General features: G+C 37.7%; 1 protein-coding gene and 1 long non-coding RNA gene across 2 annotated transcripts; one reads left to right on the top strand and one right to left on the bottom strand.

The window, feature by feature from the left end:
* Window positions 1–6966: 6966 nt before the first annotated feature.
* On the bottom strand, window positions 6967–18573 carry LOC144320042 (uncharacterized). The gene is made up of 3 exons (XR_013385633.1): window positions 18359–18573; window positions 18161–18253; window positions 6967–7116 (listed from the first exon to the last, which is right to left on the bottom strand). It is a non-coding gene; the product is annotated as an uncharacterized LOC144320042 (long non-coding RNA).
* On the top strand, window positions 13724–19798 carry GPR33 (G protein-coupled receptor 33). Its single transcript, XM_077908446.1, has 2 exons — window positions 13724–14028; window positions 18092–19798. Exon 2 carries the CDS (start codon window positions 18098–18100, stop codon window positions 19115–19117), a length of 1020 nt encoding a protein of 339 aa, XP_077764572.1. The 5' UTR covers window positions 13724–14028; window positions 18092–18097; the 3' UTR covers window positions 19118–19798.
* The last annotated feature ends 1089 nt before the right edge of the window (window positions 19799–20887 follow it).

Raw genomic sequence — 20887 nt, 5'->3', positions numbered from 1 at the left:
TCATCATCTCCACTTGATGAATGACAGGTACTTCAAATTCAACATGAGCAGAGCTAAACCCATCATCTTCCCTTCTTCCCCACTGTTCTATTCTTCCACTATTCTTTATCTAAATAAAGTGCATCATCATCTAGCCAGATGCAAAAGCCAAAAAATGTAGATGTCATCTTTGACTCCTCCCTCTCTCTGACCCTCAAATCCTATCAATCCCCCATCAAAAGGCTTCTCAGACTTGTTGCCTTGGCTCTATCTTCACAACACACACCCTGGTCAGGCCATTATCATTCTTTTTTTTTTTTTTTATTCTTGAGAGACACACACAGAGAGAGAGAGAGAGAGCCAAGACACAGGCTGAGAGAGAAGCAGGCTCCATGCTGTGGGACTCAATCCAGGGACTCCGGGATCACGCCCTGGGCCAAAGGCAGACGCTCAACCACTGAGCCACCCAGGCATCCCAACTATCATTCTTAATAGTCTCCTATAAGTCTCCACTACTACCCCCTCTCCTATCTATTTTCCACACTACAGGCACATTATTAGTATTATGGGCTGAAATGTGTCCCCCCCACCCACCACCAAATTCACATGTTGAAGCCCAAATCCCCAGTACCTCAGAATGTGGCTGCATTTGGAGATAAGGCCTTATAGAAGTACTTCAGTCAAAATGCATTTGTATGGTGAGCCCTAATCCAATCTGAGTGTGGTATTATAGGAAGAAGAAATTTCTACACACAAAGAGACCCTTGGGGCATACACACACAGAGAAATACTGTATGAAGAGGCATCAAAAGGGCAGCCATCTGCGAACTATAAAGAGAGACCTCAGAGAAACTGATTCTGCCAATACCTTGATCTTGGACTTCCAGACTCCAAGCCTGTGACAAAATAAATTTCTGTTGTTCAAGCCACCCAGTCTGTGGTATGTTGCTATGGTAGCCCTAGCAAACGAATACATATGGTATCTTCCCTCTTCCCATCACCCTTAAAATAAAATGCAGTGTAACATGCATGGCCTATAAAACCCTAAATGATTTGGCTCTGTGCACATTTCCTGTTTCATCCCTCTCTCCCTAGCTCTTTACCCTCTAGCCTTACTGAATTTTCTCAGTTCTCATACATGCCTGGAACTTCTCACAGGTGTTTCCTCTACTGGACGTGCCAATCTCCCACTCCCATTACCCACCTAAATTCAAGTCTCAGTTTAAATGTCACTACCTCAGGAAAATCTCCCTGACTTCTGGTCTAGGTCAATTTCCCCTAAATACAGTCGTCATTATTTGTCTCATATCTCCTGTTTTGTCCTCTAATTCAGAAGATCCACAAGAACTGAATTATTTTTATCTTGTTTACTTCTCTATCTACAGTGCCAGCACAGTACTTGACAAATAGGGGGGCTTCAATAAATATTAATTGACCATATCATAGGTTCTCTCTTTCGGTATTTACAACTACCTCTGTTGAGGAATTGAGACCTCAATGGGCCTGGTTGGAGCCACTGAGGCAGCACCATGAGATACCAAATATGCAGCCCTTTTTCCCATAAGGCTTTATTTTCACCAGTACTCATAGCTCAGAGTATCCTTCTCGAGAGACATGGTATTAAGGAGGAACGGTTAACAACAGACCTCAAAGTTCCTCTCTCAGACCCAGCCACATGCAACCTAGGAGACATCAAGCAGCTCAGCCCCCAGGATCTGTGTCTATCCCAGACCATCTGAGAGCTCTTCTATAAAATGGTACTCAGAGGAGGACTATGAACTAGGCTAGCAAATGCTACATACAGTGTTTTGAATTGCAGCCAAGATCATTTACAGAAATAATTCTTGGAATGTTCAAGGGGGTATTTTAAAAACTAGAAATGTAGTAGGAGGAACACATATTTTTGAATAGAAGTCTGGGGTGTTCTTCATGTTCTGATAATCTTGCTGAAGTGGGAAGGTCATTAGCTGAGCTTTGTTGCATAAGGAAGGTAACAAACATTTCCAGAGTGCTGGAAATAAGACCTTCACAGAAATGAAAATTAATTTTCTGCACTAAGAAATGATCTCTGAGAAAATCTCTGGGGGTCTGCTGGCTTTCCAGGTCTTGAACTAGTTATAGCACATATTTTCTTTCTTTAAAGAGCCTCCGTATTATTCTATTATTCACCAACAGACATACAAACATCTTCTGTGAAGGTCTCTGAGCCACCTTCATTCTGGTGCCCATAGTGATGTCTGAGACACATGAATCCTGGTTATGATGGATGAAACAATTCTGTGTGGAGGTCTTACTATAAGGTGGCTGGAGACCACCTGCACAATGGTCTAGCAAAGGTCAACCACCAGGATGATTAGATGAAATCTGAGTTTCAATAACATTTATATGCTGTAGTTGATTTTAAATTATCATATGATACTTATATTCATATATTTTATTACATTTAATCCTCAAAGTAGTTTGAAATTGACTATTAATGATGATATAGATATATATTTATTGCCACACTAGTTTACTGATATGGCAAACATTTACAACATATAATTAAAAATTACCAGACAGGATGCATGATGTGGTCCCATTTTTATACAAATATACATATATACTTAGGGGTATACATCACAGCAACAAATCTAGTGAGTTACAGACTTTTTTAAAAAGTTATTTAAGATAAGTAGGGGGCATCTGAAATGTAGAGAATCTAAGTAAAGGGCCACATCTTATAAAAAGTAAAGCCAGGATTTGAATCCAGGTGTATCTAAAGCCAAAGATCCAAATCTTGTCTTACATTTTGTTAGGCTACTTTCTTGGCCACTTTTTAAGTGGTGACCCAGGCTTCTCAAGGGATTCATTTGTTTATAAAATAAGGAAATCTACTCCACACTTCCAAAAGAATTCATAAAAATGAGATTTTGGTAACTAGTAAACCTACAATCTCCAAATTAGGTAGAGACATAATGACTCCTTAGGTTGATTAAGTTACTCTAGGTTTGAGTTGCCTTCATTTCTGTACTGTCTATACACACAAATTGGGAGAAAAACATAAATGAGCCACTTTAACCATGGCTGTCATAAAAGTATCTTAAAGGATGCAATTGTATAAGTGTAAATATATTAAAATATTTAATTCCATTCATCTCAGGATCTCTGGCCCTCTGGTAATTAGATCATAATCTTACTCAAGGACCATTTTATATTGTCCTAAGTTATTTCACTGACCTCGCAATAGAAATTTCTTATTCCCATCATGAAGAAAAGGAACATGATTCATAAGACAATGAGCTCTGAATTCCAGCCTTATATATTAACCTGCTGATAACTGTGGTTCTGAAATGAGGAAAGGAAGAGAGGGCTTAAGAGACATGAAAGGACAGTGAGCTGTAATAAGGCTGATTCTGATGTCAAAACTTAAAGAGGACTTCCTGTCCGAGGACTTCCTTGTCTTACAGCAAACTATAAGGAAAATTTATCTTCAGGAAGCTACCCTTACTAGTTATTTTAAGGTCAAAATGTTTTGTTAAGAAAGTCATCACTCTAGTTGTCTAGTTCTCATGTGTAGAAACTTAAACTGAGTTTAAAAGTTCTATCTTTCACTTGATCTGGAAGTATGAAAATAATATATGTGGAGAAAAGTCAGAATATTATTATATTGCCTGCTTTATTTTAGTTTTAACATTCAATACTTAAATGCAAAGTGTTTTCCTTCTATTAGGTAATGGCTATTTATAGCACACTATAAAAGAACACATTTCTTAAACAAGCCATATCCTAGACCTATACTGTCCGATATGGCAACTAATAAGTGTGGCTAGTTCAAATTGAGATGTGCTTTACATTGTAAAATACACAGCAGATTTTAAAGACTTAGAACAAAGCAAGAATGTAAACTGTTAATAATTTTTGTATTGAAAAAAAAAGGGGGAGGTGCCTGGGAGGCTCAGTTGGTTAAGCATCTAACTCTTTGGCATAGGTCATGATCTCAGGATTGTGAGATGAAGCCCGACATCCATCTCCTCACTGCGCATGAAATCTGTTTAAGATTCTCTCTCCCTCTCCCTCTGTCTCTGCCCCTTCTAAAAAATAATAATAATTTTTATGTTGATTACATGTTGAAATGATAATACTTGAATATGTTGGATTAAATCAAATATATTGTCAAAATGAACTCTTTTTATTATTTTAATGTGACTTCTAGAGAATTTTTAATGAGGCTTGTATATTTCTATTTGGCAGCATTGCCTTAGATTTTTACCTAGTATTACCATACTAGTTTACTGATATGGCAAACATTTACAACATATAATTAAAAATTACCAGACAGGATGCATGTTATTAGTATCCTGAGTTAGGAATAAGAATATCAGACTTTATTCTGGTCTTTTGGAGATATCTCGGGCTTACAATTTACTTTAGAGGATTGAAAATGTAAAACCTTTACCAGTATGGAACAAAATAGAGAGCATGAAACTAATGCACACAAATGTAGTATACACACAGGACACCTGGGTGACTCAGTCAGTTAAGCACCCAGTTCTTGATTTCGGATCAAGTCATGATCTCAGGGTCATGAGACTGAGCCCCACGTCAGGTTCCAAGCTTAGCACAGAGTCTGCTTGATATTCTCTTTCTCCCTCCTTCTCTTTCTCTCACCCATGCATGCCTGTGTGCATCTGTGCGTGTGTGCGTGTGTGTAGTAGTAATAGTAGTAGTAGTAGTAGTAGTAGTAGTAGTAGTATACACATGTCTTAAATCCTTTGTCTCTCTTTCTCTCTGTCTTCATCACCACTACCCAAGTCCTACCTTTGTTTCTTGCCTGGACTAATAAATTAGCTTTCTTTTTTTTTTTTTTTTAAGATTTTATTCATTTGGGATCCCTGGGTGGCGCAGCGGTTTGGCGCCTGCCTTTGGCCCGGGGCGCGATCCTGGAGACCCAGGATCGAATCCCACGTCGGGCTCCCGGTGCATGGAGCCTGCTTCTCCCTCTGCCTGTGTCTCTGCCTCTCTCTCTCTCTATCATAAATTAAAAAAAAAAAAAGATTTTATTCATTTGAGAGAGAGTGAAAGAGAGCACAAGCAGGGGTTAGGGGTGGGAGGAACAGAGCAGAGGGAGAGGGAGAAGCAGGCTCCCTGATTAGCAGGAAGCCCCATGAAAGGCTCAATCCCAGGACCCTGAGATCAAGTCCTGAGCTAACAGCAGACGCTTAACTGACTGAGCCACCCAAGCACCCCTAAAATAACCTTTTAACAGATGTAGAAGATCCTCTTTGATGCCTACCCATAACTCCTTGACTTTACCATATCAGTCCTTGCTAGCCAGAATTCCTTCGCCAGAATCTACTTTCTACTTTTTCCCCCCCAAAGCTTTCTCTGGCCACAGGATCCCACTCTGCTCATGTGTGTGACAGAGGAAGTGCCAAGAAATTAACATCCTCCGAAAGGATCCCTCAACCAACAACTGACAGGAGTTGGGTGTATAAATACCCCAGCTCCTTGTCCTTGGATGGAGTAACCTAGCATTGTGTTCCAAACCATTTCTCAGAGTTCTACAATGGGCTTATGTGTGAAGATACCCAAAGCTGTATCTTGTTTAATAATTCACCTTTTATTTGTTCTGCGCTTCCCTATCTCTCTTTACCCAGGTTTCCTGGGATTGGTCTGTGAATAAACTAGTTGCCCTAGAATCCTGTTTCAGAACCCAAACTAAATGAATTGGTCTTCCTACTTTCACTCTCACCACCCATCAATCCATTCTCCATCTCAAAAGTCAGTTTATCTTTTTAAACTGCCACAGTGACTATATCACTTTTTATCTGAAACCTCTCAATTTCCCATCACTCTTAGAAAGACCATCCAGTACCTTAGTTTCAAGTTTCTTGAAATAGACTGCTTTACTACCTGAGTTTTGTCACATTGGAGACCTTACCATCATGCATAACTGCTATACTTTGAAAATTGAAAATTGGGATCCCTGGGTGGCGCAGCGGTTTAGCGCCTGCCTTTGGCCCAGGGCGCGATCCTGGAGACCCGGGATCGAATCCCACATCGGGCTCCCGGTGCATGGAGCCTGTTTCTCCCTCTGCCTGTGTCTCTGCCTCTCTCGCTCTCTCTGTGTGACTATCATAAATAAATAAAAATTAAAAAAAAAAAAAGAAAATTGAAAATTCCAATATCTCACACTCTGACCATAATCTTCTATCCTCATATAAACACTACCGCTCTGCCAGCACCAGACCTCAAGTTCCTCAATCCTTTCTTCTCATCTATCAAATTGATCATGGCTTTGCACAGTCCCTGTTCTACCTAAACACCTAGCAATATCACGTCTACTGCTCTCTTATCAGCACTGTTAATTCTGTTGGTCTCTTCCCCTGGTAGTATCAGCTTGCAAACCACCAGCCCTGAATATTTCAAGGAAGCCATTAGCCCTAAATATTTTGACAATCTGCTTAAGCTTCAACATCCAGGTTGGAAGCAAATGTATCAGCAGTAAATTACTGCTCATAGGTGGGCACTTGACGGGATGAGCACTGGGTGTTATTCTGTATGTTGACAAATTGAACATCAATAAAAAATAAATTTATTAAAAAAAATACTGCCCCATAATTTAAAATGTGCACAATGAGGTAATTCCCCCCCTTCCCAAGAGAATAGACCCACAAATGAGTGTTCCCCAACCTCAAACAGACCCTTAACAATACTCATTATTTTTATATACCTCTTATTACTTTCATTGGAAATTCTAAACCTTCATCACTTTCCAACATCCTTCCTCTGTTAACTTTCAGATTACCTTGGGTTTGAATTTGCAGGGTAACAAATCTATCCAGGGTATTAACTCTTTCACTTCTATAGAAAGCCTCTCCCTCCACCTGTGCTCCAAACCTCAAACTTTTCTCTCCCAGGACTGACCTGAATCCAAGTCCTCTCATAATCAAGATCTGGGCCAACTTCCCAACCTCACTTTCAGCTTCTCCTCCAGATACATCCTACCTGCAGCTCCAGGAATACAGTCCAGATATGGAGAGGATCTGGAGCCTGATGAGGTGAATTATATCCAACAAGGCTAGGAGCAAACCCCAGAAGTCTCCTGAATAAAGCTCAATTCTTGTTTCCAGGAAGGCTGTCATAACAAGGACCCTGCCAAGGAGAAGAATGCAAGTCATAAACCATGGAATAAAGTTAAAAAGTCATGAGCCAAAGATTCCAATAAATGGAGAGACCCAATTAGGAGAGCAAGAACAGATAAGAAATAGAAAGGTAATGCTCTACCTCTTTTCTCTTTTCTTTTTTTTTTTTTTGGTTTGGAATGATAATTTTTTTAATTTTTTATTTTAATTCCAATTAGTTAGTGTACAGTGTTATAAAAGTTTCAGGTGTACAATATTCAACAATTCCATACATCACCCACTGCTCATCATAAGTGTACTCTTTAATCCCCATCCCCTATTTCCCTCATCCCCCACCTACCTCCCCTCTGGTAACTATCAGTTTTCTCTCTATAGTTAAGAGTTTGTTTATTGGCTTGTCTCTCCCTCTCTCCCTTTTTCCCCCCTTGCTCATTTATTTCTTAAACTCCACATGAGTGAAATTATATGGTAATTATCTTTATCTAACTTATTTTGCTTAGCCTTATGCTCTCTAGCTCCAGCCACATCATTACAAATGGCAAAATTTCATTCCTTTTTATGGCTAAATAATATTCCATTCTCTCTATATATACACACACACACACACACACATCACATCTTCTTTTTCCATTCATCAATTGATAGATAACTAGGCTGTTTCCATACATTGGCTATTGTAAATAATGCTGTTATAAACATAGGGGTGCATAAATCTCTTTGAATTAGTGTTTATATATTCTTTATAATGATAAGTTTTAATGCTTTTTATTTGAAAGTCAGAATTAATATTTATTTTTTAAATTTTAAAAAAGATTTTATTTATTTATTCATGAGATACATAGAAGAAAGGCAGACATAGGCAGAGGGAGAAGCAGGCTCCCTGCAAGGAGCCTGAGGCAGACCTCAATCCCAGGACCCTGGGATCATGACCTGAGCCAAAGGCAGATGCTCAACCACTGAGCCACCCAGGTGTCCCTATTTTCATTTTTTTTAAGATTTGATTTATTTATTTAACAGAGAGACAGAGCAAGTGAGCATAAGCAGGGGGAGGGGCAGAGAGAGAAAGGGAAAAGCAGGCTCTCTGTAGAGCAGGGAGCCTGATTCAGGGCTTGATCATAGGTGCTCAGGATCATGACCTGAGCTAAAGGCAGACACTTAACCAACTGAGCCACCCAGGTGCCCCTGAAACCCAGAATTAACTTCTTAAAAAGCAAATCATTGAAAGCACCGTCACCATCACTGAAAAGCCACTACATACAAAATGGAAAATGTAGGGATGCCTGGGTGGCTCAGTGGTTGAGCAACTGCCTTTGGCTCAAGATGCGATCCCGGGGTCCTGGGATCAAGTCCCACATCAGGATCCCTGCATGGAGCCTGCTTTTCCCTCTGCCTATGTCTCTGCCTCTCTATGTATCTCATGAATAAATAAAGAAATAAAATATTTTTTAAAAAAGAAAATGCAGTATGCATAAAATATACTTTCTGGTAGAGAAATAAACCACTCCAGTAGTAATCTATTAAATGTAACTTTTCTTGAACAAACAGTGCTCTGTTTGTATAAAATGGGAATAAAATAGGATAGTGTTACCTTATGTAATTACATATGTCTGCCTATTTAAATAATAAGAGACTTCACATTTTTATACAGAGTCCAATATACTTAGGTCTATTATAAAATAGTATTCTAAGGAAATGTTATAACTTTAATGATAAACTGGTAGTCTAAATGGTCGTAATTACAAAGAAAAATTATCCACTAAAAAGGACATTAGAGAACATAAAAGATAGAATGAAAAAATATTCCTTTTAAAAAATTTTATTATTAAAGTGTTGTTGACATACAATGTTATGTAAGTTTCAGATGTACAACAGTGATTCAACAATTCTATACATTTCTCAAGGCTCACCATAAGTGTTGTCACCATACATAACTACAAATTAACTACATTCCCTATGCTGTACTTTTCATCTCGGTGACTTATTTATTTTATAACTGGAAGTTTATACCTCTTAATCTCCATCACTTATTTCACTCATTCCCCCACCCTGCTTTTCCTCTTAATTACTGTACAATTGGTTACTTCATATCATTCCAATCCCATTAAATGTCATCTACAGAAAGATCCCCCAACTACCCTATCTAGAATAACCAATTAGGTATTCATCACATCTCCATGTTTTATATTCTTTATAATACTATAGTGCTAGGTAATATTTCTTTATTAACTTTAATAACTTTATTATTGTCCATTTCTTCCCACTAGAATGTAAGCTCTATGGAAACAAAGCTCTTCTCATTTATTCTGTATCCCTAATGCCAAGAACAGTCCTTCAAATACTTCAAATATCTGATGAACAGTACATAAATAAATTAAATCTCAGGGATACTCTGCATTTTTTTAAAGACCTCCAAGTGATTCTGACATCAGCCAGAATGGAGACCACTGAGCTAACACCTGCTTTGTTCCTACTATGCTGGGACATAGAGGGTGGTAAGAAGTGATCTTGAAAAATGCAAAACCAGGCCAAACAAAGCACTGCTCACTTTTGCTAAGCCTTTAACCACACTGATTCTAAGACCTAGTATATGCTCTCCTCAACATTCCTAAGCTAGTCATTTCAGGAACCATCTTCTTTAATAACTATAAACATTGAGACAATTATTTTGAACTATTTACCATAAGATACCTAGGAATAAAACTAACCAAAGAGGCAAAGGATCTGTACTCAGAAAACTATACAACACTCATGAAAGAAATTGAGGAAGACATAAAGAATGGAAAAAATGTTCCACGCTAATGAATTAGAAGAACAAATATTGTTAAAATGTCTATGCTACCTAGAGTAATCTATACATTCAACACAATCCCTATCAAAATCAACTTTTTTCACAGAGCTGGAACAAATAACCCTAAAATTTGTATGGAACCAGAAAAAACCCTGAATAGCCAAAGGAATGTAGAAAAAAACAACCAAAGCTGGTGGCATCACAATCCCTAACTCCAAATTCTATTACAAAGCTGTAATCAAGACAATATGGTCCTGGCACAAAAGCAGACACATAGATCAATGGAACAGAACAGAGAACCCAGAAATGGACCCACGACTATATGGTCAACTAATCTTCAACAAAGCAGGAAAAAATATCCAATGGAAAAAAGTCTCTTCAATAAATGGTACTGGGAAAATGGACAGCCACATGCAGAAGAATGAAACTGGACCATTTTCTTACACCATACACAAAAACTCAAAATGGATGAAAGACCTAAATGTAAGACAGGAATCCATCAAGTTCCTAGAGGAGAACACAGGCAGCAACTTTTGTGACCTAGTCATAGCAACTTCTTGCTAGACACATCTCCAAAGGCAAGGGAAACAAAGGCAAAAATGAACCATTTAGGGATTTCATCAAGATAAAAAGCTTTTGCACACCAAACAGTCAATAAAATCAAAAGACAATATACAGAAGGAGAGAAGATATTTGCAAATGTCTTATTAGATAAAGAGCTAGTATCAAAACATTTATAAAGAACTTATCAAACTCAACACCCAAAGAACAAATAAGCCAATCAAGAAACAGGAAGACATGAACAGACATTTCTCCAAACAATACTTACAAATGGCCAACAGACACATGAAGATATGCTCATATCACTTGGCATCAGGGAAATACAAATCAAAACCACGATGAGATACCACCTGACACCAATTAGAAGGGCTAAAATGAACAAGTCAGGAAATGACAGATGTTGGCGAGGATGTGGATACAAATGGAGTGATCCGAAGGGGCACTTGCACCCCAATGTTTATAGCAGCAATGTCCACAATAGCCAGACTATGAAAAAAGCCCAGATGTCCATCGACAGATGAATAAAGATGTGATGTGTATATATACACAATACACACACACACACACACACACACACACAGTGAAACACTACTCAGTCATCAAAAAGAATGAATTCTTATCATTTGCAATGACGTGGATGGAACTGGAGGGTATTACGCTAAGCAAAATAAATCAATCAGAGAAAGACAATTATCATATATCTCATTCGTGGAATTTAAGAAACAAAAGAGGATTACAGGGGCAGAGAGGAAAACATAAACAACAAAATCAGAGAAGGAGACAAACCATAAGAAACTCTTAATCATAGGAAACAAACTGAGAGTTGCTGGAGGGGAGGGGAGTGTGGGGGATGGGGTAGCTGGGTGATGGGCATTAAGGATGCCACATATGTGATGGGAATTATGTAAGACTGATGAATCACTGACCTGTACTTCTGAAACTAATAATACATTATATATTAATTGAGTTTAAATTAAAAAATAAAATAAAATAAAATTTACTTTGTACAAAGTACTATATTAAATACTGAGGGATTAAACATGAAAATCTTGGGATGCCTGGGTGACTCAGCAGTTGGGCGTCTGCCTTTGGCTCGGGGCGTGATCCCAGAATCCGGGATTGAGTCCCGCATCAGGCTTCTTGCGGGGAGCCTGCTTCTCCTCTGCCTATGTCTCTTCCTCTCTCTCTCTGTCTCTCATGAATAAATAAATAAATAAATCTTAAAAAAAAACATGAAAATCTCATGCAAGGGAAAAAAGAGAGATTTTCTTTCTTTCTTCTTACACTTAGGAATGAGAAAAGAGACTCAGCAAAGTTATACAAATAAGTAGCAGAGTTGAGATTTCTATATAGGAGTTTTTTTCTATCATATACTTTCTTGTGCAATCAATATAGTGCATCAGTATTTTTAGTGTACATTATTTCTGTCCCAACTCATTTATTAACTAATAATGGAATCTAGGAGAAGCTCTCAAATATCTCTATGGGTCTTAGTCTATTCACCTATAGAATCAGGAATTAAATGAAATTAATTCCTTGGTGTCTCTCAGCTCTAAAAATTATATACAAAGATGAGTTCCTAGACTTTTAAGCATTTGATTTTGCAACATCATCTGCTTCCACATTTCCATATATTTCATACTGTGATTATATCAAAACAACATAAAACAGTTTCTGTTTCCATGACTGCTTTTCTTGAAACCACCTGACTTGATGTGAAATATAAAAGTGAAATGAATGAAGTCACATCACCAAAGCCACAGAAGAGAAGATAACTTCCTCAAACAGTCTGCTTATTTCCCAAAAGAGTTAATGTCATTGGTTTAACTATCTATTCGAAGAAAAAACTCACTAATTACAGTATTTCTTTTTTTTTTTTTTAATTACAGTATTTCTGAGGACAGTTATTAAAGAGTTAAATTTTAGGCTCTTTAATGGTGGTACTAACCCTTGTATATTTGGGGTGTTAACAGTATCTAATATGTTTGTTATTTATTAATTTTACTAATTATAAAATTTGAAAATACAGAATGAAAGAAAGAGAAGGAAAAGCATAGTCCACATCCCCCACCTTTTTTATCAATAAAACAGCAGAGGGCAGTGGAAGGAGCCCTTGTTCTTTTATTGGTGAAAACTACTGTGAATCACTTAACTCTGCACCTCAGTTTGCTAATCTTCAAAATTAGCAGATTTGAATAAAATAATATCTCAGGCTGCTCCCAGATGTGTGAATTAACCCAAAGGGCATGAAATCTGAGCAAGAAATCATTCTTAGAATCCAGTAGCAAGTTTGAAAACTTATCCTGAAGCAAAGAAGATCAGTTCTTAGGGTGAAAGTCACAGTCTCAAATGAATTGAGAACTAAAATTTAAGCCTATTTCTAACAAGGCTACAGTAGCAATGAAAGCATTAAGATTCTAACACAAACTAGGTAACTGATTCCTGAGCTTCTGCACTGAAGCCACACAGAGGTTTTGATGTATTTTTCTCTACTGGCAGAGCAGAGATCAAGAGGAAACTGAGCGGGAAAGAAATTAGGACACTAGGGTCGACACAGAAGCTAATCCTAAAAAATTTCAGAGATGTATTGGACAGAAGAAAATAGGAAATGTAGGACTCAGTTCATAAATATATTACCTGTGTTGCGGATTCCTTATAACGAGATCATCTTCCATGATATGGTACCCAACTCTGTGTTCTTCACAACCATTTTTAACAATTGTACAGATGCAAGCAAAAGATAAAAGTCTTCATCTTTCCCAACTAAATAATATTAATCTTTTCCCTGCCCTCACACATTTCATTTTAATGCGAAACTCAATTTTTGTTTTTCTTCCTATTTTCACTCCAGCGGGATTAGGTAGCTCATTTCCAGACTCACTTTTTTCCATGCTTGATATGTACCACTTCCCTATGTACCCAACACCATGCTCCACATGCTAATGAACATGCTACCCTCAAGGCAGAGTGGGTGCCTGATGGATGACCACATATGAGAAGATCATTTTTATTTTTATTTTTATTTATTTTTATTTTTTATTTATGATAGTCACCCAGAGAGAGAGAGAGAGGCAGAGACATAGGCAGAGGGAGAAGCAGGCTCCATGCAGCGAGCCCGACGTGGGATTCGACCCCGGGTCTCCAGGATCGCGCCCTGGGCCAAAGGCAGGCGCCAAACCGCTGCGCCACCCAGGGATCCCAAGGATATCATTTTTAATCAGTGTTTTAACACCTGCAACAAGTTTATCGACCCTAAATAGAATGACTGTTTATGGAATTTTTTTTTTAATTTCCTCTTAAAATGGAGAAAGGACTTGAAGAAGTACTCATTTCTCTACCTCCTCCTCTTTGGCATATATTTCACAGAAAAAGGAACTGGGAAAGAGCAAGAAGGCCTCAAGGAATATTTAAATAGTAGGTTCAAAGCTGGGGAATAGCATCAGTGAGAAGAAAGGCAGATGAAATGAAGTAACAGTGTCACTGATTTTTGTCTCTGTCCGTGGAGAACAGACTGCTGGTTTAGAATCACTCTGGCCTGCCTAAGACCATCTGACATGCAGATATAACTCCAAGGTAAGAGTCCCTGGGCAAGCAGGTTTTATCCTGGTGCTATCATCTGAAATAAACCATCTAGGTTTACTCCAGATCAGCTTCCAAACCCCAGAAACTACACAGGTGGCATCTCTTTATGATTCACTGAATCATATGAATCACTTGATGATTAGAACTGAATCACTTGCTGTAAGGAAATTTGAGAAAATGAGTGCACGTCTTTCTAGTCTCTGTAGCAGGCAGTGAGGAAGACTATAAGTGGCTGTGCTATTGCCGGAGGACAGTGCCTGCCACAGCAATGAACTCAACAGGAAATTCAGATGCAGAGTGTAGAGACCCTGCAATCTCCAATATATCAAAAATCTCCATATTTGAGCATTATAAAGGAAAAGTATCATTTGGGGGAAGGCCAGTGCTTTATTTTTTAATTAAATGCTGTTGCACTACACAGGATAGGTCATTGCTAATGATGAACACACTGTTGAGAGAAGAGTAAGTGAATTTAACTCTTGGGAAAGTTTTTAGAGCTTTAGTATGAAAGATAGAAAAGAACATACTACTTAATGTCACTTCTGTACTACTACATTACAATAAAGTATCTAAATTCACACAGATCAGCTTCCTGAAGTTCTCATGCCCATCCCGACAGGAGCAGTGTTCCCAAGCAGAGGTGGGGTCTACCTGAAAGCCAGCATGCCAAAGGTATCACTATAGCAAGGTCTCAAAATAACTCTAAATCTGAGAATTTCTGCCCCCACAGAAGAACATTTTGATTCTTCTGGAAATCACTGCTGGAACTCTAGAATTCAGCAGAGAGGCTTTGAAGAAGAAAGGAATGTCACCTGCAGTAATAAAATAATAGGTAAAAAGTTAGAGTGCTTAATGTATGCCATGAAAGGAGCTAAGTGTTTTATATACATTATGTTATTTCATCCTCATAAAAACTGATTGGGGTTTAGAAGGTGAAAGGGGCTCAGAGTTAAGAGTCCACAGAGCTGGTAAGTGGTAGAAATAGAATGGAATCCCAGTTCTGTGGGACACCAGAGCCCAGGTTCTGCCCCACTAATTTATACTCAAGTACTTTAAAACCATGTTAAAAGATCATTGAAAATGAAGAAATATGGGATGCCTGGGTGGTTCAGCAGTTGAGTGTCTGCTTTTGGCTCAGGGCCTGATCCCAGAGTCCAGGGATCAAGTCCCACATCGGGCTCCCTGCTTGGAGCCTGCTTCTCCCTCTGCCTGTGTCTCTGCCTCTCTCTCTCTCTCTCTCTCTCTCTCTCTCTCTCTGCCTCTCACGAATAAATAAATAAAAATCCTTTTTAAAAATGAAGAAATCTCCTGGTATATGCAATAAATCAAAGTTCCTGGGAAATTTTACATACTTTTCAGAACCACTACCCATATTGATTTTGTTCAATTCCTATATTACTTTCAGATGCCCTTCTAGAGGTCAGGCACACAACTGTTTAAAAATAACTTCCCTAAAATTCAGGTATCCAGTGTCTTATACACATACACAAAAAGACCACACACACACCTCACAGACATACAAACACCACATAAATACACACTACATAGATAAATGCACACAAGCCACAGAAACCATACACTATACACACAAAGGCCACACATTACTGTACCACAGATACAAAGATCACACACAAACACACACACACACACACACACACACATCCATGCACACCCAATGTATTCAAACACAGCACAGAGACACACACAAGACTATATATCCACATATGCAGACAACTGCACCTGAGATATACAGACAGACCACAGACACACCACAAAGACAGATACACATACACAGATACACAAAGGCCATCCATACACAGTATCAGAAATTCTCCATGCAATTTTGTTTCTCCATTTCTACTCATACCCCAATATCTACCCAGTTTCCACCATATTTATCATCTCAGTCACATCGCACCTCCTGCTGCTGGTCTGTTTTCTCCATCCCACTGCATCCCAGATCATGAACACAAGCTCTTTTCCTTCAATTCCCCAAAGCAACCACCAATACAAGACAGTTGTGATTAATGAGAAGGGACATTACACCATGTTAAAGCATAGCAAATGGATTAAACCTGAATATTAGACAATTCCTCATTTTAAAGCCTCTGTGTCATTTCTGCTTTTCAGAATATCTCACTGACCTTTTCTCCTCTTCAAGCTTCCTAACCTCCCGCCGTGTTTTTCCTGAGGCCCCCCTCTCTGAAGACCATCCTCACTCCTCCCTCTTCTCATGGCTCCAGGGCCTTCACAGCCTCTTTCCCAGGTTCCTACTCTTCCACTCATCGTTGCCTACCTATTCCATGTCCTTACACTTCATAGCAGACTACTAAGGTATTTTCCTGAAGAGGGCCATTTTTCTATTTTGGAGAAAAATTTTGCAACTCCCTTAGAAGGCAGAATTAACTTAAAGCAATTGTGGTTTTAATAACAATTATTTCTTCTCTATATATATTCTTAGAATGTTTTTGCTTAGTGAAAAAAAAACATCAGCAATCTCCATTAAAGCAATTTATCCAATTCATCAAAAACCAATTTGTTGCTATGACTATCATATATAGTAGCTATTTTCCAAAACATTCTCAGATTCATATTTTCAATACTACAGGAATAATTATCCAAGAAATGGGATATTTTGTATAATCAAATACTCAGATTCATGGAGCATTAGCAAAACACTACACATGAATTATAATTTTCAAAGAAATAACATAAAACACTGGTAGGGTTCCCCACCTACCACAATGCTGGCACCATGGGAAATGTTGATAAATAAGAAATTTAACCCCTGTAAACCTCACTTCCTCTTCTGTTTAAATATTCGTCTTTATGAGGAAAAAAGAAATGACTTTTTTATAAAGCTCCTAGCATATAAAAATAATTAGATAAATGTAAACTCCTTGACTTTTCTCCCTCTTTTCTTTCCCCAAGTAAGGAAGAATTAATTACCACTATATTCAACAGTACATGTTCCTCTTTGATTGATAATTTTGAAGGCACTTTACAATCTTTTTCTGGGGGTGGGAGCATAGGGAGAGGGAGAGGGAATCTTAAGCAGGCTCCATGCCCAGAGCAGAGACTGAGACAGGGCTCAATCTCACAACCTGAGCCAAAATCAAGAGTCAGACCCTTAACCAACCCTAGAGCTGCCCAGACACCCCAGCATGTCACACTATTATGGTGCCCTAGCCTAGGGCTCCCAAATGAGTATTGGTTCTTATCATGTGTTGACTGTTAAACTACTAGCTAACAGCATTTACTACATATAATAATTAGCTCATGGGAGAAACCTAATTATAGCTCTAAATGATTACTGATTTACAGTAGTTGTTAATTTTGTTACTCAATTTCATTACAACATTTGCCCTGACCAAGTCTTAGTCAAGTAAAACTGATCCTACACTGCTTTGTTCAAGAAGTTATGACCCACAAGGAGGGTCAGACTTATGGTTCATTCCTAAATAGAAGATTTTTAGCTACCTAAATTTATTGCTTCAAGTCAAAATATCCCAAACTTTATTTCTCTTTCACATTAATTTCATCTGTATTATTTCTATTTTGGATGCTCAAATTAATCTGCTCTTAATTCTTCATACAAAATAAAAATAAAAGGCTTATGAAAATATCTGATTTGTAATATTATGGAAATATTGTTTGTCATTTTATAATTTTTTTAAGTAGGCTCCATGCCCAACGTGGGTCTTGAGCTCAAAACCCTGAATTCAAGAGTTGCATGTTCTACCAACTGAGCCAGCCAAGTGCCCCTTTGTTTACCATTTTAAAAATAGTGTCATTTTCATTAAAGAGGGCACATGATGTAATGAGCACTGGGTATTAGATAAGACTGATGAATCACTGAACTCTACCTCTGAAACCAGTAATACATTATATGTTAATTAATCTAATTTAAATAAAATAAAATAAATAAAAATAGTGGCATTTTGACTATTACTATGCAAAAATTACTGTTTGCGTTTCCATATTTAACCTTTTAACCTTTTTTTTTTTTTTTTGGCTTCTTTTTTGTGGTTATTTTCCTTGTCTCTCTCTACAGGTAATTATGGATCTGATCAACTTTACTGATTTGCTCAATGTCTCCACTTTAGGAAGAAACAGCACTCACTTTCCAGCTCCTGCCTCAAACGCGATCATCGCCTTTCTTCTGTGCATGTCCGTTATAATTGGTTCCATCACCAATGGTCTCTACCTGTGGGTGCTTAAATTCAAGATGAAAAAGACTGTCAATACACTCTTATTTTTTCATCTCATTCTCTCATATTTTATTTCTACGTTGATTCTACCATTTATAGCCACCACCTACCTTCAGAACAATCACTGGAGCTTTGGAACTGCCATGTGCAAGGTCTTCAATGCCACTTTGTCAGTGGGGATGTTTGCCTCCATTTTCTTCCTCTCAGCCATCAGCGTTGACCGCTACCTTCTCACTCTTCACCCAGTGTGGTCACAGCTGCACCGAACCCCACGCTGGGCTTCCAGCATCATCCTGGTAATCTGGATCTCTGCCATTGTCCTCGGCATGCCCTATTTGATTTTCAGGGAGACACATGATGACCATAAAGGAAGAGTGACCTGCCAAAATAACTATGCTGTGTCTCCTAACTGGGAAAGCAAAAAGATGCAAATATTAGGGGAAAAGATTCATGTAGCCTTTTTCATTGGCCGCTTCTTGCTGGGCTTCCTTCTGCCTTTCTTTATCATCACCCTTTGTTATAAAAGAGTAGCCAACAAGATGAAAGAGAGAGGCCTGTTTAAATCCAATAAGCCCTTCAAAGTCATGGTGACTGCCATTATCTCTTTCTTTGTGTGCTGGATGCCCTACCATGTCCACCAGGGCTTACTTCTCACTAAGAACCAATCAGTACTTTTACAGCTGACTCAGATACTTACAGTGATAACTATTTCTTTCTATGCCATCTTTTCTCCTACACTCTACCTGCTTACTGGGGAGAACTTCAAAAATATTTTCAAAAGGTCCATTCTTGCTCTGTTTGAGTCAACATTAAGTGAGGACTTTTTGGCAGAAAGGACACAAAACCTAAATTCAGAAGCCTACATTTAAATTTTGGATCCCAGAGCAAACAATGGACTCAGTCAATTATACCACCAGAGATGTACCTTCTACTTTTATATAATATAATCCCTCTATTATAGAGATATCCAGGCTGTACTATGGTTAGATCTACGAATATTAAAGAGGCTTTAAGAAAGCAAGCAATGGGTGATGTTGCAAAGGTCATTATTTTTACTGTTTTTATTGCGGTAAAATATAAACAACATAAAATTTGCCATTTTCACCATTTAAAAATGTACATTTCAGTGGCATTAAGTGTTTCGTAACCACCACCACTATTTCCAAAAAATTTTATTACCCCAAAGAGAAACTCTGCACCAATTAACTAGTAACTCCTCATTTCCCCTTCCCTACAACCCCTCATAACTTCTAATCTGCTTTCTGTCTCTGTGAATTTTCTATTCTAGATATTCCATATAAGTAGATAGATACAACATTTCTTATTTTGTGTCTGGCCTATTTTGTGTAGCATAATGTTTTCAAAGTTCATCTATATTGTAACATGTATCAGAACTTTATTCTTTATGGCTAAATAATATTCTACTGTATGTTCATTCCATTGTGTGTTTTGTTTATCCATTCTTCTGTTAAAGGACATTTGGGTTGTTTCTACCTTTGGCCATTGTGAATAATGCTCTGTGAACACTGATAATATAAGTATGTGATTGAGTCCTTGTTTTCAATTATTTTGAGTTATTTTAAGTTACTGGGTCTTATGGCAATTTTATGTTCAACTTTCTGAGGAACCACCATACTTTTCCACAGAAGCTTCACTATGTTATGTTCCCACCAGCAATGTGCAAAATTTCCCCTTTCTCCACACCCTTACCCACACTTATTATTTTCCTTCTTTTTCAATTATACTCATCCCAGTTGGTGTGAAAGGATGCAAATATGATTCTTAACCTTTGGTTTTTGAGGCTATAGGAATATCAATTTCTAAATACCAATAGTGTCCACTGATCTGAATTTTCTGTCACAAAATCTTCTAACAAAAAGACATCTGAACTAAGATCCTTCTTATTTACATGGCACCTAAATTATTTAATTGATATGAACAAAATTTAACATGAGGATGACAAAGCACTTATTTTTCATATCTATCTTAAAGCATAAAGAATTTATACTTTAATATTTTCAATGTAATGATATCTTAAATGTCTCTTTTCAATACCCATAGATTGAACGGTCTTAGAAATATGTGACTGATAATTATAAATGTTTAAGAATCTGCCTAGGTAATGTCATGATGTATTTAATTTTAGAATAGTCATAACAATATTAATTTATCTTCCCTGGTTTTCAAGTTTTGCTTCAAGTTTTTATAATATAAGAGCACCTAAATTATGTAAGACCATATAGTATCACTGACATATTACCTTTTACATATTTAGTTCATTAGTTCTATCAGTCAATAGATAGTTCTATGTATCTAGTTCAACTGATACAGAATGCAGACATTTAGGCCACAACACTCAATCCCTAAATATTCCAGCTGGCTTTGCACAAACCATTCCAAGCCACAGAAATCCCCAGAATGGACAATCAGAAATCCCCAGAATGGACAATATTAATTACAAGGGGTTACAGAAAGGAAGGAAAATTAACCTTCATTAACTAATCAGAAATCAGAAATCCCCAGAATGGACAATATTAATTACAAGGGGTTACAGAAAGGAAGGAAGATTAACCTTCATTATTAACTTTTTTTTAAAGAAAAGTAATAGTAGTTTGATGTCCTAGAAACCCTGCTAATTG

The sequence above is a fragment of the Canis aureus genome, chromosome 9 (assembly GCF_053574225.1).
Source record: "Canis aureus isolate CA01 chromosome 9, VMU_Caureus_v.1.0, whole genome shotgun sequence".
Lineage (NCBI taxonomy): Eukaryota > Metazoa > Chordata > Mammalia > Carnivora > Canidae > Canis > Canis aureus.
The sequence above is the reverse complement of the archived record's forward strand: the minus strand, read 5'-3'. Positions and strand labels throughout refer to the sequence as shown.